Genomic DNA, 26,066 nt, shown 5'->3' with positions numbered 1-26,066 from the left:
GTTCTCTGGTGGGCCATCTGTCCAGGGTCCCTGACACCACTGCGTTATAGTCTCCTCCCAGAACCAGCTGACCGTCGGGGAGGGAGAGTAGTAATTTTCCCAGGTCTGTGTAGGCCCGAGTTTGGAGGCCAGGCGGAACATAGACAGAGAGTAGGTTCAGTGTGTAGCCCTCCCATCTTCCAGATATTGCAGCAAAGCGGCCCTGCGGATCAGATTCAGTGCGATCTATGTGAAGGGGCAGTGAGCGACGCAGCAGGATCCCCACCCCCCTCGAGCCGGAGGTGAAGCCGGAGTGAGCTGCAAGAGTGTAGCCCCATCTATTGAGGGCCTGACATGCATTTCCCATAAGGTGCGTTTCTTGCAGCAGTACTACGTCCGGCTGGTGCCGTTTAATGAACTGTAGGACTATGGTGCGGTTAAGTCTGTCACCCAACCCGTTAACATTCCAGCTCAGAATTTTCAGACTCTTCTCCCATCTCTTAGCCATACCCGTTGCTTTGCGAGTTGTCCTGTCTCTGCACCCCGGAATCATCATCGACTCTATGAACACGTGCTCTACATGACCGTAAAACCTTCCCAACTCCCCGTCCCTCCCTGGTTCCCACCCAGCAGTGGTATTCAATGCAGACGTTCCTCGTTATTTCAAACAATTGGCTCCCCCCTCCCCTCCCCGCATCCCTTCCCCCCTCTGCAAAAAACAAGCCCCCCCTCCCTGCTTCCTGGGTTCCAAACTACCCACCACCCCACTTAGCAGAGCGCCTGTCGCCCAACCCTACCCCGGGGAGTGAAACCCCAACCAAGGAAACTCTACTTGGGAACAACGTGGGCCAGCCCTGTCCCTGGCCGCCCCTCCCGTAGTGCCCCAATAAATTAGACCCCTCAGGTCGACAGTGCAATTGAAAACAGTTAGCAAGTTCTCAGAGACCCTGGGCCGACATGTATGCTACCCCTCTGAAGCAGCTCAGTCTTACATGAAGCTCTATGTATACATTACTGTTCGATGGCTTCTGATGCAAATGTTCGTGCCCTTATCTCGCTGTGTTGTCTCTGGCTGAGTCCCAGCGGGGACTATTCGACCTAGAACGCCAGGACCGTTGGCTTTGCTCATCTCCTTCTGATCTTCCCATTGCAGACCCTGGGGAGGGGGCCTCGGTTTCCTGCCATTGTCCGCCATCTTGCATCGCTTGGGCCTCCAGCTCTGTTGTGTCCAGCCATTCCTGTACGGCCGCTGGCGAAGTGAAGAAGTGGGATTTACCTCCAGAGATAATTTTTAGCTTCGCTGGGAAAAACATCATGTACCGAATTCCGCGTTCTCGGAGCGTCGCCTTAACCCCTTGGAATGAGCGTCTCTCCTGTTGGACCTGAAGCGTGAAGTCCGGGAAGAAGCGAACTGTAGCCCCCTCGTATTGTAGATCGCCTTGTTGTCTAGCGGCCTGGAGGATTGCATCACGATCCCGATAGTTAAGTATTTTCGCAATAATTGTTCTCAGTGGGGCCCCCGGTTTGGGTTTCGGGATCGGAGCTCGGTGAGCCCTTTCAATGGTGAAGATCTTTGATAGTCTCTTGGGCTTTAGGTGACAGAGGATCAGATCTTCCAGGAAGAGCTCCATACAATCCCCCTCAAGTCCTTCCGATACACCGTATGTTGCTCCTCCGGGCCCTCCCTTCCTGGTCCTCGAGCCGCAAGGCCATCTACCTGTGTTGGTGGACGAGCTTGTTCACCCTGCCCTCGAGCCGTTTTTCGGATGCCTGCAGTGCTTTAATGTCCACTTCGTTGGATTTGGATCTGTCCGTGGTTTTCCCCAGGTCAGCTCGGAGTAGATTCACCTCAATCGTGATTTTGTCCATTTTCGTCTCAAGGCTGGTGCCAAGGGTCTGGATTGCAGCCATTATGGAGGTCAGGGAGGGTTCCGCCTGGTCTATGCCATCCTTCGCCGCTCCACCTGGCTGCGGCTGCGTTCTGGGCACTGCGTAGTTGTCCAGTATATTGGTTTGGGTCACTAGTCCCCCTTTGGGCCGCATGGTGGATCGGGTGCTCCTGAGTCCGGATATAGCTCCGCCCGCACTTATCTGTGAAGGTCCGCGGGCCCGCGCCGACTCCGGCCTCCCCCCGCCGTCCGGCCCGCAACGGCCAGCGCCAACTGTCTCTCGCAGGATCGCACTTGGGGCTGAGGCCCGCCAGAGGAGTTCCTGCGGTGTTCGCCGTAATGTACCAGCCGTATGTATGGACGTGTTCGGGCCTGCGATCGCCACTCACTGCTGTTGTTTTGCCCCTGCTTCACCAGCGGGTCCTCTGATTCCCAAACCGCCGTTGTTGCTGTGCTTGGGTGCCGTCTACCGGGCCGGGCGTCCAGGGTCTCGCTATCAAGGTCACAGCTGCCAACCCACCTCAGCCCGTCCCTTCTTCGCGCTGATGCGGCGGTTGCCTGGGGAGATGGTCACTCACTCCTGCGGTCTCGCTGGGAAGTCGTCGGATCGCGGCCGTTCAGGTGGGTCTGCAGGCCCTCCGCAGCTGTCCACGCCTGTGGCCAGCACCGCTACTCCAGCGTCCAGGCCGCAGTCCTTTTTTAGCGTTGTGGGTGTGGCCACGCCCTCCGCCGACTTCGCGCCACACAGGCCGCGTTTGGCGCTGCAGGTCTTAGACCGGGGCCTCGAGTTGAGTGGCCGGCGGCTCCGGGGGTCCAGGCACCAGCTGCCGGTCAGCCGCCGGGAACCGCGATCTCGGTGTTGCGCCTCCCATGGGTCTCCGGACTCCGCTCCAACGCGCCGATTTAGCACTGTGCCTGAGGGAGCTGGGGCATCTAGGGCAAAGCCTCCCAGCTAGGATATTTGGCCGGATTTGCAAGGGACAACAACGGTTCCGGCGGAGCTCGGGCTCTAGGAGGCCATTTTCGACGGCGCCTGGCCACACCCCCAACATATGTATCAGGCATATTGTATCCCAGTATTAAGAGGGCATTCTCCTATGCAAAATGTTTTTATCTTTAAAGTGTAAACACATGTGATCGCTGTGATCACATGTGTTTACACTTTAAAGATAAAAACATTAGAATAAAAAAGAAGAAGCACCAAGCATACCTCCAAATAAAACAGGATGCAGGTGTCCATGGTGTCAAATTCACCACAGCTGGCAAGTACTAGAGCCTCCTGACTCCAACCAGTGTTTGTATTGTACCTGCAAAAGGTTAGATTTCCTCTCCTTCATTTCGGATTCCGACCTTACTCGGAGACCTGCATTTAATAGGGGCTTCCATCTGCAGTGGTGTCCAAGGTCAGAATCAAGACCTCCACATTCACTGGAATGGGTAGCATTGGATAGGATGTTGATAGGAGAGAAACCAGTGCTTCTAGTCAGGATATTGCTCTTCCGGCACTCCGCTCCACCGCGAGTGCCTCCGCCCTCGACACCCACCGCTGCTCACTATTCGAGGCCCCTGTGCCTGGTTCGTGTCCTCGACTGCAGCCTGCACCTTGGCTTCTGCTTCTGCCTTGTGTTTTTCTGCCTTTGTTTTTTTCCTTCCATTATTCATTCCGTTTTATTGAGCCTTTTTTAATTAATTAATTGCCCTCTATTCCTAATTCCTTTAATTAGCCTTTTAACTAGCCTTTTTCCCTCCTATTTGTTCCAGCCTCCATGCTGACCCGCCCTCCCCTCGACCCCTAATTAACGGCGCCCGACCGCGACCAGCGCCAGGAACCTTGGTCCTCCGACCCACCAGAGCTACAGCTCCTCGGCCGTCCACACACTCAACATCGGCAACAACAACAACTGCAAGCTCTCTTCACCCCTCAACACTCATGGACCATTCTCCTGCAGACACACATTTTTCCTTCGCCGAGACCCAAGACCCTCCTGCTCCTTCCAGCAACAACTCCATTGCACCCCAAAACATGCATTGCATCCTCGTCAACGTCTGCTCCCTCCACAGACACCACGGAAATATGGGACTTCCTCGTCAGTACCACCCTGCCATCGCTTTCTTTACTGAAACCTGGACGAATGCCATTTTGGGACCTGACATCGTGCTCACCATCCCTGAAGGCTATAAGATCACCTGGAAGGACTGCCCCTAACTGCCCCGGGGGAGGCATCGCCATCGCCCACAAGTCCACCTTTATCTCAGCACCTACACCAACAGGCCCACGGACCTGATGGAACTACCCCACTTCAAGATACTGACCAACCCGTCCACTAATCTCCTCTACAGACCTCACTGGACCCTGCGCACCTTTCTCCGACTCCATCAGCGACATCAACACCCCGCAATCCATCACCGCCACCAACTACACCCTGCTGGGAGTCCTCAACTTCCACCTTGATAACCTCCAAGACCCCAACACCATCTCCCTCCTGGACAACCTCCACAACATCGGACTCAAACAGATTGTTCCAGAACCAACGCACTCAGCAGGACACACCCTCAACCCCATCTTCAAAGCAGGAAACTCCATCACCTTCAACCACACCTCTGAACTCCCATGAACGGACCATCGTTGCGTCCATTTCAACTTCAAAACCAACATCACTTGCAAACGTCCTCACCAGCTCCAGCTATGGAATTGAAACAAGATCTCCCACGACCAGCTCACCGCCTCCCTCAGCAGCTCTGCTCCCACCGCTACAGACGACGACTCAACCACTGCCACCCGCACCCCACACAACTGGATCACCGATTGCGCCAACACCATCGCCCCCCCCCCCAAGAAAATGTCAAACCTTCACACCAAAAAATCCAGCTGGTTCTCCACCGAACTCCGAGAATTTAGACGAACCTGAAGACTCCTTCAAAAGCTATGGAGGAACTCCAAAACCACAGCAGACTTCAACAGCTCCTCAAAGCAGCCACCCCGCCCACCACAAAATCATCAGATTCTCAAGGAAGAAAGCACTCCAGGACAGATTCTCCACCATCGCAAACAACAGCAATGAAGTCTTTGGCATCATCAAAGAGTTTGCCCAATCCAACAGTGAGACTACCAACATCCCACTCTCCCAGGACCTCGGCGACAGACTCAGCGCCTTCTTCCATCACAAAATCAAGACCACCTATGGCAACTTCGTCGACAGCAACCTCCCTGCCGAACCCACACCCGCCATTCCCTGCCACACGCAGCCGACACTTGACAGTTGGACCTCCCTCAGCAACGAAGACACGCTGAAGACTATGAAGTCAATCCACTCCGGGGCCCCCACAGACCCCTGCTCCCACCACATCTACCTCAGTGCCACAGACATCATCGCCTGAGCTTCAACTAATCATCAACCGCTCCTTCGAGACCGCCTACTTCCCCAACAACTGGAAACATGCCGAGATCAATCCTATCCTGAAAAAACCCTTGGCGGACCCACTGACCTAAAAAACTACAGACTGATCTCCTTACTCCCGTACCCAGCGAAAGTTGTGGAAAAGGCCATCAACAGTCAACTCGCCTCCTTCATAGAAGAAAACAACATACTAAACTCCTCCCAATCAAGCTTCAGGAAGAATCACAGCACCAAAACCACCCTTCTCGCAACGACAACGACATCCGCTCCCTCCTCGACAGAGGATAGACTGTGGCCATCATCATCCTGGACCTCTCCGCGTCCTTCGCACAGTCTCACAGTGCACCCTAGCCCACAGACTCCACAATGCAAGAATCCAGAACAAGGCTCTCGACTGGATCTGCTCATTCCTCTCCAGCAGAACACAGCAGGTCAGACTCCCCCCTTTCCTCTTGAACCCACAGCGACCACCTGCGGAGTCCCGCAAGGATCCTCTATCAGCCCCACCCTGCCCAACGACTACATGGCCCTGCTCGCATCCATCGCCAGATCACACAAAGTCAACATCGCATCGTACGCCAACAAAACCCAACTCATCCTCTTCCTATCCGACGAACCCAAACACAACTTTCAAGAAGGAATGGAGTAGTCGCGAGGTGGATGAAGAACAGCTGCCTACAACTCGACATGGACAAAACCGAAGTACTCATCATGGGGACCACACCGGACGCCTGGAACAACACAAGTTGGCCCCCGCTCTTGGGAGCCCCCACAGACCACGCACGCACCCTCGGAATCACCCTGAACTCCAAACTCAAAATGGATCACCAGATCAACGCTGTCACCTCTTCCTGCTCCCTCCGCCTTCCCTTGAAGACCTTCAAGTGAATTCCTCTCAAACACAGAAAACCCGTCACCTACACCCTCATCATCAGCAGACTGCACTACGGCAACGCACTCCATGCCGAGGCCTATAAGAACCTCACCTGCAAACTCTAGAATGTCCAGAACGCCGCCGCCAGACTAGTCCTCAACCCACCGCTCCATTGCCACCTCAGCCAACACCTACAGACACTACACTGGCTCTGTGTCGGGAAGAGAATCACCTTCAAGCTCCTCACCCAGGCACACAAAGCCCTCCACAACACCAGACAGCCTCCATGAACCACAGCCTCTCGTTCCAACCACCCCTAAGATCCCTCCGCTCAGCTCAGCTCTCCCTTGCGACTGTTCCCCGCATCAGGAAGATCAGAACAAGAGGGCAATCCTTCTACCTCCTCGCTGCCAAGGCATGGAACACCCTCCCTCTTCACCTCCGACAGACACCTTCACTCGCCGTGTTCCTGAAGGGCTTCTAGATCTGGCATTTCGACGAAGCACCGTAACATCCTGGAGCTGCGTTCCTCATCCCCACCTTCACCTGCAGCGCATTCAGACCCTTTCGGGTGAGTAGTTGCGCTTTACAAATGCATCACTGATTGGTTTCAGGTGAAGGCGCAAGCTCATAACTGGCAAAGCTTCTATGTATTGACTGGTACCACAACAGCCCTATGACTGTGTACTATTTTCTTGGTAGAAAGTTTCAGTCTGGGTTAGACAATTCGAAGGGTGCCATTTTGGTATGGGGTGATTGAAGGTTGAACGGTGGTTCGGAGCTGGTGCAGAATCACTTTTGGGCTGTCAAGGGTACACAAAAGCCACTGATTTAAATGTGACATATATAAAAGGCGTATTGTGTGTATTGTATATTGATTTTAAAGGGTCACCAGTTTATTCTATTTTATAGGTTTTATATAGCGCTAGCTAGACTCGAAGGTACCAGAGCGCTTTACATATAATGCAGGGTTGTTCCATAGAAATACATATAAGTATACAGATCAAACATAGAGGTGCATCCAGATAAACATATCTAAGAGATCGTTAAGCAGTAAAGGCAGGTACATGATATTGTAACAGAACAAGATTATGGCGTGTGTGACAAGGAGGAAGCTTAAACAGTCAAATCAAATGCCCGCCTCAAGGATCTGAATGGGTTGTGTGAGTCATTGTGAGCATGCTTTAGTTTGTTTGAGTATTAAAGTATTTGTTGAACAGAAGGTATTTAAGGACCTGTTTAACGTATGTCAAGGATGGGTTACATCGGAGATCTCTAGGGAGTGCGTTCCAGATCCTAGGAGCATTTCCAGAGAATGAGCAAATCTGAGAAGCTTTCTTTTTCAGTTTGGGAGGGATGAGAAGGAGTGAGTTGGAGCTTCTCAGAGCTCTGGCTCTTCTTCTTTGGAAAGTTTGGAACCTAGGTAATTTGGTTTATGGGTGTTAAGGGCTTTGTGGGTGATGCAAGCCGTCTTGTATATACATCTTCCTTCGATGGGAAGCCAATTGAGGTTCTTGAGGGCCGGTGAAATGTGCTCAAATGATTTAACACCTGTTAGTAGCAACGCAGCCATGTTGAGAACTGTAAGTGGGGCAAGGTGGGTTTTCGGAAGTCCTGCGAGGATGGTGTTTCCATAATCCAGTTTTGAGAGGACAAGAGACCGCACTACCATCTTAAAATCATCAGGCGGAATAAAAAGTTTCATTTTCTTGATATTTTTAAGAGTGTTTATAAACAATATGATTCTACCCTATATTCGTTTAATGTTTTGTATTTTATATTATACAGGATTCAAAAACAAGTGAGTGTTGCTGATCCCGGAAATGTCAAGGAAAAGCACTAAGTGTTTTTAAAATACCCCTCACACACTAAGAATCCCATAGTGTCATGCTTCATCATAGGGGTCTTCCCGTCCCTCTATGAGGCGGGCGTGCTTCAACCTACGAATACGCGGGAGCACTTGGTTTTATGAAAATAGGCTATGTGTGGTGTTGGTAGTGAGAGTGGTAGGTTGTGTGAAAGATACAAAAATAGGGGCTTAAAAAACAATTCCCTGGCTAGTGGAAAAAACAAATTTTATTCACTTCCTTTTGCTCTATGTCCATTTTGATGCTTTGTCAGCTTTGTTACTCTTCAAGGGGTTGCGACTATGTAACCCACACAGAACGTTACAGTCACATTTGAATTTAGACCGTCTCAACATATCTCTCATCATGGGATCTTGTAAATGATGTATGGAGCCAGACGGTGTACGACCATATGATACTTGTGTTTTTAGTACTGGTACAATTATCTCAGTGAACCATGGGCGGAATTGGAAGGTGGAATAAAGTGTATGGGGCTGGCAGATTTTTGGTGGGGCAACAGTGATGATAAATGACAGAGCTGAAAAGTGGTTGAATGACTTGTTCTGAACCTTCAAAATTAAATTCAGATTTCAAACCATAAAAACACAGGTAGGTTTTTTTCTGAATTGCACGGCCATTATCATGTCAGAATTGAGTCATAGATTAGATGAGCAACCTTCTCCACTACTCCTGACATTTTTAAAGTTATTATTTCAATAGTGAGGGTGATTTTTTAAACTGACATTTATATTCTTGTTCTAAAATAGCTTTTAATAGAGGTCTTTGTCTGAAGAAACAATGAATATGTGTGACTTTTAAAGCTCCCTGTCACGCCCTCCCTTTTGTTCGTTCCTATGCTTCTTCTTCTTTAAGTAAGAATCATTGCGTTATTTCTTAACAGTTGCTTGGAGACTCATATTTGAAGAATGTACCATATCCTAATAACAACTTTTTAAAAGGCAGAGGGGAACTCCCTAAGTCTGATTTCTTGACTGATTTCTTTTTTCGATACTCTCCTGATTTAAGGTGTCCTGGTTTCCTATGCACCGTTGCTTTGTTTGGGAATGTTTAGTGGTGAATTTAGTAGTTTTGAAAGTGCACATTACCAGCAGTGTTAGCATATTTACATTTTAAGTGGAGGGGATGAGACATGTTTGTACTTATTGAATAGAATTTGTAAACACTGTTTCTCTTCTCCCTAGAGCGAGTAATCAATGTAATGAAGTAATCAATGTTCACCATAAGTACTCCTGTACGAGACCCTCTAGTTTCTTGTTAGACTCATTCAATTTTATGGCTGCAGGTTAATGTACTGGGACATCTCTTGCACACTAAGGGTTACCTTTTTTTGAGAGCTGCGCTGTAAGCACATGTGTAGGATCTCTGCTCATTTTGCAGCCAATGAATCTACCATGATTCAACTCTATCATGCTAATCCATATGTGAGGGCGGTGCCTAATTTGAGCTTCTGGATGGAGGTTGGGCCCACTGGCACTCATTTCTGGGGGATCAAGACTTATTTTTTCTCAACTTACTTTAATCGAGAGCAAGAGAGAAAAAACCAAAAGGGAGAAAGAGAGAGTAAGAGAAAGACAGGAAACCAGTGACAAAGGGAGTAAACAGATGAAAAAGGACAATGCATAAGTGAGATAAAGAGGCAAGGATTTCTTTGGTGGTGTATTAAAGAGTCCTGAGATGGAATCAAGACCACAATGCCTTAGTGTTCACCACTGTGCCTTTCAATAGTACCAGCTCCAGGCTTCTGAGCAGAACGTTGGGCCCCAGCATTTATTCTGGTTGAGGGTAAGATCACATAGTAGGGTTGTGGACTGGCTCTTTGGGACAAAAGGTGGGCTTTGGTCCACTATTGGAAGTGGAATTACAAAGAGTAAGTTGTAATTAGTTTAGGCCCAGGCTGCGCCATCCTAATTTAGGCAAACAAGTTTGTAAGAAGACTGGTTAAACTGAGCATCGGCACTGAGGAGCTCATCCATAGCATATATTTTGCAGAACGTGTTCTTCATTTCTGTAATCCAAGCCTAGCTGTCCAAAGCCTTCCTCAAATTGGTGCCCTTCATGACACAATTCGTACTCCTCCGCACTGACTGAAAGCAATATGAGGTACAATGTTGGCTATGCAAGATGACCCAGGATGTCTTCCCTCTGCAGCTCATGGGCAGAGCAACATTGCCTGATTGTTTATTTTCATGTTTCCCATAATCTTGTTGAAACTTATTTCACTGATTTTACATTATTAATATTTTTTGGGAAATACAGCACATATTACTAACAGATGCTTCAAAGAAAGGGTACCTACAATTTTCAGTAATTTAACAAAACGTTTTTTTCCCAGTTGCATTTGTTTGTGAATATTTTATTTTGAAAGCAAAGAATTATCAATATATATTTAAAAACATATATTTTTATTGATTTTCATCAAACTAAACAGATTACAACCATGTAGTGAAACAAAGGCCAGTACATTTCTGTATGTTAAATATATAAAAATACTATATATAATAGAGTCAAACAGTTTAAAAACATCTGAGTAAGAACATCAGTTTCGGGTTTTTTGGAATAGAGGTGCAATACACCATTGTTTATAACATTGCATTTACATCATTGCCGTCAGTTCCTCTTCGTATGTCACTAATCTATCCTTGCAGTAAGTCATGTCCTGCAGCCATTGTTTAGTGCTTGGTATTTTCTTGCCTCCCCAACATTTAGACACTTGCCTCTTAGCCATTAAAAGAGCGATTGCGCAGAATTTACGTTTCTCAGCCTTTACAGTTCATAAAAGTCCCAGTAAGCATATCTTTATAGAGCAATCAATCTCTACACCCACCATGTTTTTTAGCATGTCAGTTATTTTCCCCCAATAATCACGTATTTTCATGCAGCGCCAGGCTATATGGATGAAATCAGCCTTTTGCATCCCACATCTTTTACAATTAGCGTCTTCCCGTAGTCCATATTTATGAAGTCGCATCGGAGTGTGGTATGTTTGGTGGAGATATTTTAGGTGTAGGATGCGCAAATTACCATTTGGTGTGAGTAGTCTAATTAACGTACAAGTGTTATACCACTCTTTCTCTGATAATGGGTCTGGTAATACTTCGTTCCATCGCAGCATTGCCTTAGTGGAGCTATATGGGATTTCATTCTGGGCTACTGTGTATCGTCGGGACACCAGGCTTCTAGTATTTGAGGACGTTCGAATTAGCTGGAGTGTGTCTAAGCTCGGAGGGTCCGTCGGGTAGTCTGGGTAGAGATCTTAGATAGCCCTCTGTAGCCTATAATAGGTGAATCGGAATAACATGGTTTGATTACTTTTATAGGACAAATCGTCTATTTGGCGAAAATTACCCTAGTTATAAAGGTCCCCGAATGTATCAATTCCTACTTGTTTCAGGAAATCCATACCAACCTTTTCCCTAGTTACTGATATCTCGGGATGATGGTGTAATGGCAGTGCCCGGGCATAAAGCGGCATTTTGTGTGCTATTTGTCCCAGTGTTTTCCACGCGTGTGTGGTGGTGTCAATTGTGTTTATATCTGTCGAGTGCAAGGGTGGACGTTTGTGCGTGATTACTGCTGTTAGAGGTATCGGTAAAGCATCTCCTTCCTCCACTGCCGTATGCGTTAAATAAGGTGTTGTGTGAAACCAATATGCCGCATATTGTGTTTGTGCACATAGGTAATATAAGAAGAAGTCCGGAACACAGAAACCACCCTTTTCGTAGGGCAGTGTCAATGTTCGTAGTTCTATACGCGCTTGTTTACCCACCCATATTAGTTTCAGGACTAAAGATGTTATGTTTTTAAACACTGCCTTCGAAGGCGGTATTGGTATATTGTTAAATAAGTACAGCAACTTAGGAAGGATGTTCATTTTCACGATTGCAATGCGATCAGCCAACGACAGTGGCAGTTGTATCCATCTGTTAACTTTCTCTTCTATCTTGGCAAGCACTCTCCCATAGTTTGTACGTATGACCTCTTCAGGATTTCTGCTAAACCACACCCCCAAATATCTAATCGGCTCAGTTTGCCAGTCCAACGGGAAGTCCGTGACATGTGGTGTAGTAGTGTCGGTGAGTGGGATGATGGAGGATTTATCCCAATTAATCTGCAGGCCAGAGTGTCGTCCAAACTTTATGTATTCCCTTAGCAACAGGTTTAAATTTTGTTCTGGGTCTTGGACATATAAAAGCATGTCGTCTGCATATAATGATATGTGTAATGGGCGTCCAGGGAAGTGTAGGGCAGAGTGGTTGTGCGTTTGTCTAATAATGCATGCTAGTGGCTCTAAAGTGAGCGAAAATAGCAGAGGTGACAGAGCGCACCCCTGTCTCGTACCACATGCAATACCGAAGGGACCTGATATATATACATTCACCCGAACCCTTGCTATTGGGTCCGTGTATAAAAGCGTTATCCAGGTTATAAACCTAGAGGGAAAACCAATTTGTCGCAGGATCGTTAGTAAGTAGGACCATTCAATCGAATCGAATGCTTTGGCGGCATCTAGCATGACCGCCACAGCCTTAGTGTTAGGTGTTAAATAGTGGGATAGCGCAAAAAGTGTTATGGTATTGTGTGAAGTGGCCCTCGTAGGTATGAACCCTGCTTGATCTGGTAATATCAGATTCATTACAAGGGGTTGTAAGCGGACCGCTAACATTTTGGCCAGTATTTTCGAATCTACATTAAGTAGGGACAGGGGTCTGTAGAACTCGCATATTTCAGGATCCTTATTCGGTTTCAGGAGGGCTATTATTCCTGCCTCTCGTAGCGACAGAGGTAGTGTTGCCTGATCAAATGGGTTACCATACATTGCAACTAAATGTGGGGGCAAAATATCTACGTACGTTTTATAGAACTCACAGGTATACCCGTCCGGGCCTGGTGCCTTCCCATTAGGCAGCGTTTGAATGATTTATGTCACTTCCTCCACAGTTATTGGTAGTGACAAATATTCCCGTTGATGGTCTGATAGCCATGCATAGCTACATCGTTCAGGTATCGGAATATTTCCTCTGGAGGTGCTGTCTGTTTGGATTCGTATAACGTGCTATAGTTGTTTACAAAACTGCGTAGTATATCCTCTGGGTGTGTGATTAGTGTGCCGTCCCCATCTTGTATTTGTGTTATTGTTTGGGGGCCTCTCCCTTCGCAGATTTTGGTTGCCAGCACTTTACCTGGTCTCCCACCTTCTCCAAATTGTCTAGCCATTGGACGCTTAGTTATATATTTTAGTTCATCTGTTGTGTAAGTCTGATGTTCAGTGCAAAGCTTTCTCAGTTCACCCAATAGTGCAGTGTTCTTTGTATGTTCATATTCCGTTTCTAGTTCTTTCATTCAGGCTTCACATTTAGTAATCTGGTCTCTAATATCCCTCAGAATTCCAACTGTGGTACTCATGCATACCCCTCTCAGGGTCTCTATGAATGCTACCCATAGTGTGCCTGGGTCCTCAACTGTAGTTACATTAAACTGGAAGTATTCTTTAATGGCAGTAGCTATGGTATCTGCATAGATCGGGTCCAATAGTGCTTTAGCGTTAAATCTCCACTGAAAAGAGGGGGCGTATAATGTGGTATCTGTAGCGTTAATAGAATCGAGTTGTGGTCTGATAGGGTTCTGGGTAGTGTTTTCAGTGTGCTTGTCCATAATAAGACGTTGTCTAACCCCAACCAATAGTCTATCCTGGACCAACGACTGTGTGCCATGTTAACGTGTGTCGCTCCAGTTACCTCCGGATATCTCACTCTCCAGAGGTCTTTAAGTGATAGCTCTTCCATGATATCCCAAACTTTCCCTCTGGCCCTCCTACGTGGTTCCGAAGATGTGGCAGAGCGGTCCAATGAGCCATATATTGCCACATTAAAATCTCCCCTCCATATGATGTTGGTGTCGGTGAATTCGAGCATATGATTCCATATTTCCTGAAAAAATTCAGGGGAGTCTACATTTGGACCATATATATATGCCAATGTCACACGTTGTCCCCGAAGTATTCCTGACACAATTACATATCTCCCATTTGTATCTAAGATTTTTCGAGTGATTCTGAAATTGACACCTTTCCTGATTAACGTCATTACCCTCTCTTGAATAGGAGGAATAGCTAGCAGAGTAACTGGATTCCGCCCATTTCGCCCCAATTTTCCTGCACATCGTCGGAGCTATGTGCGTTTCTTGCAACAGTGCTATATCTATTTTATATCTGTTGAAACATGCAAATATTTTTCTTATGTTTTTAGGATTCGTGAATCCTCGTACATTCCAAGTTAAAAGCTTTAGACTATTTTTACCTGACATACCTTTTCTCTATTGTATCATATATGTGAACATACCTCTCAATGAAACCTGTTGAGACAATGGTGACTCTTATAACTTCCTTTGACACTTTGCGTTGTAACCAAATCACAACATGAATATCAGCAATGCATCTTAAATGCCCTGGCTCTGTCATAAGAACTAAACCCCAACTTTCCCCAATCCCTCCCACTTCAGCATCCCAATTTTGCTGCAGCCATGCCCCCCTTTGAACTTCATCAGAAAACATAACTTTGTGGGGTTTACCCATGTAGAGGTCCACCGGGGGTACACTACACCACCCAGTTGAAAGGGTGGGGGCTGACCTATTACATTTGAACAGACATTATGTTGATGACGAAAAATACGAACTCTAATTGCAAGATATTAGTATTGTACATTTCATTCCAAAATTTGAAATCCTCAGCGCAAATATACATATCGTGAAGTCCACATATTCCCACATGGCGGCTCTTACGGTGACCATTCTAATCCAGCATGTTTGTCTACCATTTTTTGCACGACGAAGTGCAATACATGTAATCTAAATGATGCGGTTCTCACATGGTGAGGTGTCATAGTGGCAATCCATCTATATATATTACAAACGATCAAAGTCCCATTTGTAGTCACAGATTGTTCTTGCCATTATCTACCAACCGTCCGTCCCCATGAGTGACGTAGATTGTCAGTTAACCACACTTCTGGGTGGCAGCATATCCCACATATACATTCTGTGTTCCAATACCTTACCGTCAGTCAGAGTCTGTCTGTCGCTCTTTTCTGTTCACCTTCTTGCCTTTGCTTGCAACTTTTTTGATGAAATCTAGAGCAGCTTAGGGGGTGGTTAGAATGATCGTTTTTTCCTTCCAAGTTAGCTTTAGCCGAGCTGGATAGAGCATTGCGTAGGGTATCTGCAGTTCGTGTAGCTTGGTCTTAGCTGTGGTGAACTCTCGTCTCACTTGCTGCACTGCAACTGTGTAGTCCGGGTAGAACTCTAATTTATTCCCTTGGTACTGGATCTCTCCCTTTTCACGTGCTAGCCGTAAGATGTTGTTGCAATCTCTATAATTCAAGACATGGGCTACTATGGGTCTCGGCGCCGCGCCTGGTGGAGGTTTAGGTGCCAGGGACGGTGCGCCCTTTCAATAATGAAAATGGATGACATCGAGTCTTCGTCGAATATGTCCTTGCAGAGTGGTTCAATGTAAGTTTCCATGCACCCTGTGTTAGTAGTTTCGGGCAGGCCCGCTATACGTACATTATTTCGGCGGGAGCGGGCCTCCAACTCCTCCGCTTTTGTTTTGATGACCTCAAGGACTTTTTCCATGCCTGTACACTTGGTTGTTGTGGAATGTGAATCATCCTCCACCGCGGATATGCGGTTTTCAGCTGTTTCCATTAGTTTCCCTTGCTTATCCATTTTAGCAGCCATGCTATCCATCCGTCCCGTTAGGTGGTTAAGTTTGCCATTGATATCTTGTAGGTTGGTTTGTATGGCTTTAAGAATACTTTCCATAGTGCTTTCTTCTGTTGTTTCTGTCTCTAATTCGTCTTTTGTGGGTCCAGTCTGGCCTTTTGGAGTTTTCCGTGCTTCAAAAGTGATCTTCGATTGTTGTTTGTCTGGTTTACCCATGGTGATCAATTATGTAGCACGTTGTAATGAACAGTTCAGTGGCAGACTCTTTACGTTCTCCGTGCAGTGGTATCTGATACTCTAGTTGTACTTATCCAGTAGAGGGATCATCTGGTATTTTTTGTAATCAAGTGCCGTTTCGTCTGTGACACGTGGTCCTCAGCTCCAGTCGTTCTCTTGCTTGTCCTTTACGTTAATGGCCCAGAGCACCTCAGCTCTCTTTAACGTTGATGTCAATGTGGCAAAGCGACTACACCATCTCTGTGCTTCCTGCATCAATTGTACCACGCTTACATCTAGGCACTGCGGTCAGATACACTCTCCATGTGCTTTGGGATCAGTGTTCCAGCCAATAACGCACTGACGTTCATATGTTAAGTGTTCCTTTCACTGCATGGTGTTGGTGTCGGCAAAGCAGCTAGGGGCTATCATTTGCGTCGTACGACTTGCTAGAAAAGGCGTCAGTGTGTAGTCAGCAACCAACGCTAGATCTTTGCTATATCTGAATTGTTGATGTGTCTTTGAGTGTATCCGCTTATGCATCCATTTTAGGTGATTATATAGCGAACTAGACCTCAAGGAGAATATGGCTTCCACTCAGATATCTTGTACTGCCGCAATATATGTGCTAATCACGATCCTCCACCCCATCTCACATATTCATGAAAATTCATGCGGTATTATGCCGAAGTTCGATCATATGGGGCACCAAGTATCACTTACATGGAGACTTTCCAGGCATATGTGGCGATCACGTCTAGCGTAAGATGGCCGCCTCCGTCACGACTCATATGTTTTGCTGCGATGCGGCGTTAATTGCATTCCCGCCACAGCCCGCCACATAATTTACATTTTGTTCATGTCAAAGGTTACGGTCTACAGTTCCACGCATAGTGTGTCATAGCGGTTTCATATTCAGGATCATCTCGTAGCCGCAAAAATACGTAGTGCCTCCGCCATTTACCATCACGCTCCGCACTCATGACATTCCATCCATCCAGAGACAATCGATTTACTGCGTTTTTCCCCCGGTATTACAGAATGTGTCTCTGGGCCTCACCGTCTCTTAGTTGGAGTCATAAAGTTTATAGGAACTTCCTTTTGGGCGATGTTACTCTTGTTACAGGGTCCCCCTTTCGTTTGTCTCTACACCTCGTAGCTTGTTATGGGCGTCACCATTTTGGATCCAGTATTTCTAGCCCCTTTAGTTTAAAAACTCTTCCGACTCCTTACTTGTTTATTACAACGCAGAGATGTCCTCAATGTGTGTGTTGCCCTACGTTGTTATCCTAAGGGCATATCTCGGGTACACAACATTGCTCTGTTGGTCCCGCATTGCCTGTATCTTCACAGCGCGATCCCGGCTGCCATCTTGTCTCCGCCTTGCCGTAACATTCAGATCACCGTTTCTTTCGATTAGGGCACTTTTAGATAATTATTGTGCGCCTCTCCAGCTCAGTATATCTTCCCGTCATCGGTGATGTGTCGCCCGCATACAGTCTTGTCTGTTTAACGGTTTAATTCACGTTAAACAAGGTCTGCCCGGCGGAGCTGTCTCTTCAGGCAGCCATCCCGCTGTGCGCCCCCTAGTGCCTCAAAGAATTATCAATATTGCTTTCAAGCTTCTGAATATATTTGCATCTTGTCATAGAGAATACATTGTAAGTAACTTCATAATGTTATACTTTGCAAGCATGTGTATGCACTTTTTTGTGGAATCACTGTCAGAAGTTCAGTCCGTGCTTACAACACTTCCTCTGAGCACCCACCCTAATAATAAAGGCTTTGTATTAATGAACTATAAATACAAGTTTGAATAGCATTAACTCAGGGACACAAATATTACCTTTGCAGCAGACCAGCCCCTTCCCTAATCTTTAATGTGTTACTGCACACAGGCAGCCAAAGGGTTTGAGCTTCAGGACTCGGTTAGGCCTACTTGTCCCAAGGACAAAATAAACACAAGTATTTGCAATGCAATAGGTCTCGCATTTGCGAGAGATTAAGCTATTGGCATTGTAGATGACAATGCCTTTTATTTATCTGTTTTTATAATTAAAACACAAATAAAAGACATTGTCATTTACAATGCAATAGCTAAAATTCTTGTAAATGCGAGACCTTTTGCATTTCAAAGAAGTGGCCGCCATTGTCCTGGGCTGCTTGGTAAGTGAAAGTGCGCATGGCACGCTGTAGTACCTGTGGTAGGAGAAACGCATTAAAAAAAATAGTGATTACTGACTAAATAAGACGTACCATGTAACAATCGAAGTTAAAGAGCCACTCCACTTGGGAGGTTACAAATGAAGACAAGGCGATACTAAGGAGGGACTAACAAGCCTATTAAAGAATCAGAAGCCAACATTTATGAAGGACAGTGACACAAGCCAATGACAAATATGGGCGGAGAGTGGGCGGGGCTTCAAGTCCATGCTCGAATACAGCATGTGTCACTGAGCAGCGCATGCACTGCCCAGGTTCGCCTCAACATAATGTATATAGTGAAGGGAAACTGCCCTCACAATGTGTAACATTAGTAGGAAATCATGCTTAGTATAGTATTGTGGTGCATAATTAACTGGAAATCAGCCCAAATATGCAAACACCTAGGGGACCTAAAGAGCTGGTTAGTTTTGAAGCTTCTGTGAATAAAATACTACTATATGGCTGTTTCCAGAAAAGTAGTTTGAAATTGCTTTATCAAATATTACTTTATTTGCACCTTCTAAAACAGCACCTGCGTTCATGTGCCATCTAAAGCTCAGGGATTTAACATCCAATTTATTTAGGTTAAAGGAATTTGTAGCATGGTCCTAAATACATAACAAAATGTTGTGATCTGGATGGCTGTTTCCAAGCCCATGCATGACTTGGATCCCTTATTCAAAAATTGAATTATCTAGTACATCATAATTCTTACGTGGGATCATATTGGAACACTGTGCAGTTCCCACCCCCTGGTGCCAGATTGGTAAATCACTAAGCAGAGCCACTCAATGATAGGGTTTCAGTGTACCAGATATTCACAGGAAAGATGTCCAATGTATTTACTTGCCGCCCACATTTCTTTTTGCAGATTTATGTAGCGCAAACTTGTCACAAAGGTATTGGAGCACTTTACATGAACACCAGTTATGTTACACAAAGACACATGCATTTTTTTGGTAGGCATAGGCAGATTAAGTGATTTGCCCAGAATCACAGGATGTTGAGCTGACGCCGAGACTCGAACCTGGTTCCCCAGCTCCAAAGTCGGCAGCTTTAGCCATAAGACCTTCAGTTAGAGAGGGCATCCGGAACAGAAAACTTGTGCCAGTTAACTCAGTTTTAAGTCCCAAATGTGAGGGCTCTGCAAAATATCTGGACTATCGCAGAATCCTTCCTTGAGTAGTTAGATTACCCCCACAAAATCGTTTGTGAAAGGAATCATTGGTGTTGGTCTCCTGGCAGATGAAATCTTCCTCGTTTTTCGTTTACTGAAAAATCTCCATCTTGTTATGTTACTAAACAACAAAAGAAGTGTACATATGCCATAAGGTGCATGGAATGGCCTGAAATGTGGGAAATGTTAAAATACTTTCTGAGCGCGGCCTGGTGGATAAAACCCACAGGACAGGCAATGTTTATTGAACTCATTGCGTGAAAGGTTTTTCCATAGAATACCAATTGAGAAGTAAATAAAGCAGTGCAACTGTATACACATTATGTGCTGCAGGAACAGATGAAATGCAGACTTTAAACACATATCTTGAAAAATCTATGCCTTTTTTCTTTGAAATATATTGGAAAATATTACTGCTTGCATAATTTGTAGGTGCTCTGTAATTTGAATTGTTTTGAGACAGAAAAAAAAGATATATTAGGCTGAGGACCAGTCTTCGGGTGCCTTTAGAATCACTTCCATGCTTTGTGTTTTTTGAGTGAGAAGGCAACCTCTTGCCTTACTTATTTATTTATTTAAAAGGTTTTATATAGCGCTGCTGGACCCAAGAGTATCAGAGCGCTTTACATAGTGATAAACATGAACATATTAAGATACAATATAATAATTGACAATGAACAGTAAAATTAAAAAGAAGATAAAAACATTGTGTTACATGAGTGATGGGGGTAAGGAAAAGAGGAATAGTAGAGGGGATAGGGGGAGTTGAAATTAGAGCTATAGAAGGGGGTGAAGTGAGGGTGAGTGAGATGGAAGGGGAGAGAGGCTGGGTGAAAGAGCGAATCAGAGCAGAGAGGTAATGAGCAGGATCAAAGTTAGTAGCATTAAGAACCCCAATAATTATTGAGGAGAAGTACTTTGAGTCTTTTTTTGAAGAGAGGGAAAGAGGGGTTGCAGCGAAGGTCTTTGGGGAGTGAGTTTCAGATCAGAGGGTCATTATCAGAGAATGCACGTGATTGGGTCTTTTCACATTTAAGTTTAGGAGGGATAAGGACAAGGGAGTTTGTGCTTGCATAATTTGTAGGTGCTCTGTAATTTGAATTGTTTTGAGATAGAAAAAAAAAAGATATATTAGGCTGAGGACCAGTCTTCGGGTGCCTTTAGAATCACTTCCATGCTTTGTGTTTTTAGAGTGAGAAGGCAACCTCTTGCCTTACTTAGCTGCTTGTTTGAGATAAGCGAAATCCTGAATCAAACGCAGTGCTACTGCACAACTGAATTACTAATATTATTTGCTCCGTGAATTTCAAATATTTTAATAGATTATAATTCTTTCGCTCCAGTCTCAGGAATATAGTTACCGCTTAAGTAGTTTCACGAGGCCCCAAGATGCTGAGAATTGAGTGGAGAAATTGTCATTCCCTGCCTTTGTAAATGCATTTTGATGAACTTATGTGAACCGCTTGATATATATATTTTGGGTTCAAAGTTATTTTGCAGTCTTGTCCATTGTTCCATTTTTTGGGGAAATGGATTACTTCTGAAATGAGATAGACTAAGGCATTAGTTGAAATAATTGGAGTGATTCATGTGACAGCTGTGATTGAACTGACACCGGCTAATTAATAAAAAATGCAAATATTTGAGGCCTTGAGTGAGAGATTGAGTTTGTTCAGAAAGTATCGAGGGGGCAGGTGAATGGCTAAGCAACACAGGTTCAATTCTTTTGCATTTCCCCCCAGCCTGATTATTATTCTTTTTTTTTATTGTTTCTTGCTGCATTGCACACAAAACCAGTCGGCAAATGCAAATGCAAAATTTGCAAATCACCCCCGTCCCCTGCACAGCCCTCTCTCCCATCCCACGTAAGGCAAACCCGTTTCTGGGGCATTATGATGTGTCCATGAGAGTTGGTAGGGGCACGATGCCATCTAACAATGCGTTCAACAACCCCAAACATCAACATTCCCTTCCCCCCCACCCCCACCCTGCCCCAAAACCTCCCGAGTCCCCCCCCTCCGGTGTGGCCAATATAGCTACTAGCCGTTGCTGTGTGTGTGTGTGCTACTGTGAGCTCTAATCTGGGGAGTCAGCTTTTCCGGTGAATTCGTCAGCCAGTCGCAATACCCTAAGGTATTTCAGGCAGGTGAGCTCGTTAAATTCCTTGGCCAAAAGAGAGACTAAGGGTTGCCACGTGTTAGCCTGATTTTTTTTTTTAGCTGTAGACACATTTTGTTGGCCTTCCATTGTCTGTCTCCAGCTCTCCAAGGGTTGCTCCTGGAAGAGTCCTAATGAGCTTTGAGTGTTGGAGTTCTTGTATCTCTCCCTTGCTGTGTGTTCTGGTAGTGTGGACAGTCCTAAATGACTGCTGCTGCTTCCATATGATGACCATGTAGTTTCCCTCTTAGTGGTATCAGATACTATTTCAGGCATGATAAGGCATGGGCAAAGTGGGCTCCCACCTTCCAAGGGGCCCCTGTGAAAGTGAATATACTCTCTATTTACTCTTTCTCTATTGTATTTCTCTCTCCTGCGGTCGACCTTTGCCTTGACTCAGTCTCTACACCCAGTGCCATCTTAAGGATTTTGAGGTCTAGGCAAGATATATTTCAACTTTTGTGTGACCTTGTTAAAGATTAACATATAATTTAGCGTTATGGAGTCTATGAATTTTTAGGAAAAGGGTAACAAAACTGAAAAATTTCCACAGACCTTCAGGTAACACTGATGTGTATGACTGCATATTTAACAAGCTTGCAATCGTTATTTTAGTGCTTTGATGTTTAATGCTGCGGATTGACAGTTATGGGAGCAACTTAAGTTGATGAGTGTCGAGTGCCATCCTGACCTTTGTATTTTCTTGCTTTACAGATGTCAGAACGAAAGATTTTGATCCTTTTTGGAAGTCAGACTGGAACTGCAGAAGATGCTGCCGACAGGATTGGCAGAGAAGCCCGACGCCGGCACTTCTCTTGTAGGGTGGAAGCTCTGGACGTCTACAAAGTGGTAAGTGTACATAGTTTATATGTTCGGCTTTAACAAGCATCTAAAGAATACAACAAACTTCAATGATAATATTAAAAGAGAATGGAGAACTAAAAAGTGTTGCCTGTTGTGTACTGGTATGGCCTGACTACATATGGCGTGTTTCAGCCCTTTTCTTTACTTCTATATGTGTGAAAAGAGGACGGAAGACTTTGATTCCTAAGCTGCTCTCATCTCCTCCGGCACATACAGCGCCATGAGAGCTCTCCAGTGATATGTGCGCTTAACAAGAACATTTGATATTGACATTAACATGAGAGGGAGGAACGGAAATACTCTGCGGTGTCACAGATAGTGAAACCAAGGTGGCCCACTGTGGGTTTTACTTCTGTCATCTTCAGAAGCTTTGATTAATTATCTCCTGCATATGACCTCAAACAAAAGAGTCGCGCTCCAAAAGAGTTTGTGAGACTTTTGCAAAGGTATTGCTGAAAAGAATGTGACATTTCTGCTCTGAAGTGTAGCTCTGCATCATAAGTATTACATGTTCAAAATGGGTCAAAATAGTCCAACCTTACAGTATATAGTGGTTAGCAGCTTGAATTTCTCTAAAATGTATTTTGGCAAATTTACCTGTAACAATTTTAGAACAAAAGTGACTTCTAAATAGGTTAACATTGGCCAAGTTGGACTGGGGCAAAAATAGGCCTGGGCACAAAAAGAAAAATGTGACCCCCAATCGCAAATTTGGCAGCTAAAACAGTGTCCTCACTCTTTCTGGGACATGATTTTCGAAAACCTCTACACATCTTTTCCATTTATCTGCAATACATGCCTTTTTTTGTTACTCGCCTTGTGAACACGTGCTGTTTCCATTTCTAATCTGTCAGGAAAAGGACCTCCTTCGCATTCTTGCTCCTCTCCTCAAAGTGTTGGTTTCAGTGAATTTCCTTTGTTCTCCCAAAGTCTAGTAACTCTTGACAATATGCTATAATATTGCCCCCTGCATTTCGGTTGGACTACCTTCCAAAATCCCCTCCACATGAAGAAGTGTATTGCCAAGAAAGGCATTTTAAATAGCATCCAGAGCCAAGGATTTGAGAGCCATAGAAATATTTGCAACCCCATCTGGTCTTGACGCCTGTCTCAGTGCTCCTACGGCTTTGTACCTGGGGGGTGATTGTATGTATGATGCTTTGGCTTATTTCTTTTTCCTGATACCTACAAAACGGTGATAATAAACTTTGCAAACCTTTTCTTCACATTTATAGTTTGATCTTTCTCTACATGTTTTCCAAGTTGTCTTGGGGTAATTAACTTCCCTTTGCTATTCTTCAGTTTTATTCTGGCTGTTTGGAATTTGAATGAAGCAAACACATCAATCTATAGAAGATATCATGCTGGGGAACAAAATACGACTTTTAATTAGTTTATCCTAACAAACACAAACAAACAAAGGAGTTTATAAAGCGCCTGGTGACGCCATCACGGCGTGTCCCCGCGCTGTGGAAAGGAGTCAAGTACAGAGTAGGGAGTTACAGGGAAAACAGGTGTGTTTTTAAGCTTTTCCTGAAGGCGGTCTCCGAGTCCGCTAGTCTGATCTCCATAGGGAGAGCGTTCCATTCCCTAGCGGCCATAACCCGAAAAGAGCGGCCACCCATTCTGGCCTTTTCTCCTCTTTATGCTTTCTGTTTACACCTCCTTATTTTGTTACTCTGTTGTATAAAATGAAGGTATTTACTACCTTATGTATAAATATTCACTATTAGTATATCTTAAAAAGGTATGTGCTCACGTTATTTTACTTCTTAAACTGTTTATGACTTTGCTCTCACTGTAACTATGTTGCATCTATTTGTATGCAATAAGGTGTTTATATATTGCTCCCTTATTTTAGTCATAATATATGTATTTGTTCCGTATAAGAACATAACATTGAAGTATTTAATCATACCCTATTCCCATGTCATATTGTGTTTACATATTGCAACCCTACTGTGTCTTTTCTTTTATGTTCTGAAGTTCTGTAGGCTCAAGTTTGTACTTCATAAAACAATTGTAAATAAAGTAAACATTTACAGTCCTGCAAATTCGGAAGTTCCTGTTGAGTCGTGAGATGCATGCAACCTCTAGCCATAATGTGGGGAGCTGTTGAATACTAAAACCGTCCAGACACCGTTTAGAGACATAATGACTTTGAATGACTACAAGCACAGAAAGTTCCGGTGATCCACGGTAAACAGTAGAGAATATTCTGAATATCCTGGAATTCTTTCAAAGATACCCGAATCAATAACTTTCCATCTTCGCACAGAAATGTGCTACTATCACCAGAGCAGGGTGTAAACCCGGCATCTATTCTGCACATATCTACCTCTTCTGAATATTTCCACACACTGTGCATCACAGTTTCGTGCCTAGGAGTGAGTTTCTCTCTCTAGTTTACCTCCCTGTGATTGCTTGCTAATTGTATATCTAGGAATGTTTGAAAGCTCATATTTGTAACTAAAATGATTGTTTTGCAGTCCGTCTCAGGCTGTCTTCCATTTCTGGCTGATCTGAAATTTCTGATGAAGGTTATTTTTTTTTTCTTCTCGTTCCCTGAAGGCAAACTTGATCAACGAGCCACTTGTGGTGTTTGTCTGTGCAACTACGGGCCAAGGCGACCCTCCAGATAACATGAAGGTAGGTCTGTTCGTTCCTACTATAAGTTGGTTTAAACTTTCTGCCTGAGTCTCTTAAGTGCCTTTGTGATGGAATTTGAATTTTGTTATACCTCACCTGTTTATATTATCTTACGTTAATATTTATTAATATGGCACCAATCACCACTTTTGTGTCACCGCCTCAAGCTGGAGTTGGAAACTATCAGCATTTTTTGCTGAAGTTACAGCAGGTTAGAAGGTTTCTGAAGCTTCATTGGTCAGGCTATAGTCTACACCTCCTATGTGTTAACTTGCAGTAATGAAAGAACTTTTCCACTGTCTTCACCGCAATGCGCAAGTCCAGAATTAAGCTGCAAACGGAGCTCGTCACTGCAAATATTCAGCCCCCAAGAATTTTCATCCTTTAGTAGTAACAATTCCATTCAAAGCTCAGACTGCTGTTTTAATATTAAAGTAATGTAAATCTAAACATGAATTTGTCACCAAGAATAGATGTTACTTAGGGACGTTTAAAAATCAAAGACATATTTTTTCCTTTAAAACATTCTTATGCTGGATTGGGGCAGTTTATTCAGCAAACACAGTGAAGCCTTAGGATTAAGCTCAACTATTGTAAATGCCCGCTCTGCTTTTTGCTGCAGACTCCCACTTCTTTCTGCATCACCTTCAGGACCTTCTACATAACCTGCGAACCTGTACATCATGGCCTCCATTGACATAGTTTCCAATGGCAAGACCTCCCCGGGGCAGCTCATGTCGCCCAGCAGCAGCATCACAAGACTCGTGACAAGGAATTGTAGGAAGGGGGAGAAAAGATGTCTGGCCTTCTCATTCTCCAAAGATATTGAATTAAACTTTACTTTTACACTTTGCAACCTATACATTCCCATGAATTCCCCTGGTTGTAGCACATCCCTAGCACTACTAGCCTTGCTCCCCCGGCCTTCCTTCTCTTCTCTTCCCTTCCCTCCTCAAACTCCCTATCCGCTCCCCTTTCAGTAACTGCCCTTTGACTCTTCCTGTAAGTATTCCTCTTCTCTGAAAGCGTCACATTGCTTTATTGCTACCGTCATGCAATTAAAAAAAACC

At 44.9% G+C, this 26,066-nt stretch overlaps 1 protein-coding gene across 1 annotated transcript in view; it reads left to right on the top strand.

Annotated features, from left to right (window-relative positions):
• NDOR1 (NADPH dependent diflavin oxidoreductase 1) overlaps window positions 1-26,066 on the top strand; it is a 232,370-nt gene that overhangs the window by 11,971 nt on the left and 194,333 nt on the right. The window contains exons 2-3 of the mRNA XM_086921240.1: window positions 22,198-22,332; window positions 24,919-24,996. Coding sequence (XP_086777366.1) covers window positions 22,198-22,332; window positions 24,919-24,996 — 213 coding nt within the window. The remainder of the gene's footprint in view (window positions 1-22,197; window positions 22,333-24,918; window positions 24,997-26,066) is intronic.

Source organism: Lissotriton vulgaris, chromosome 5 (assembly GCF_964263255.1).
Source record: "Lissotriton vulgaris chromosome 5, aLisVul1.2, whole genome shotgun sequence".
NCBI classification, from domain to species: domain Eukaryota; kingdom Metazoa; phylum Chordata; class Amphibia; order Caudata; family Salamandridae; genus Lissotriton; species Lissotriton vulgaris.
The sequence above is the reverse complement of the archived record's forward strand: the minus strand, read 5'-3'. Positions and strand labels throughout refer to the sequence as shown.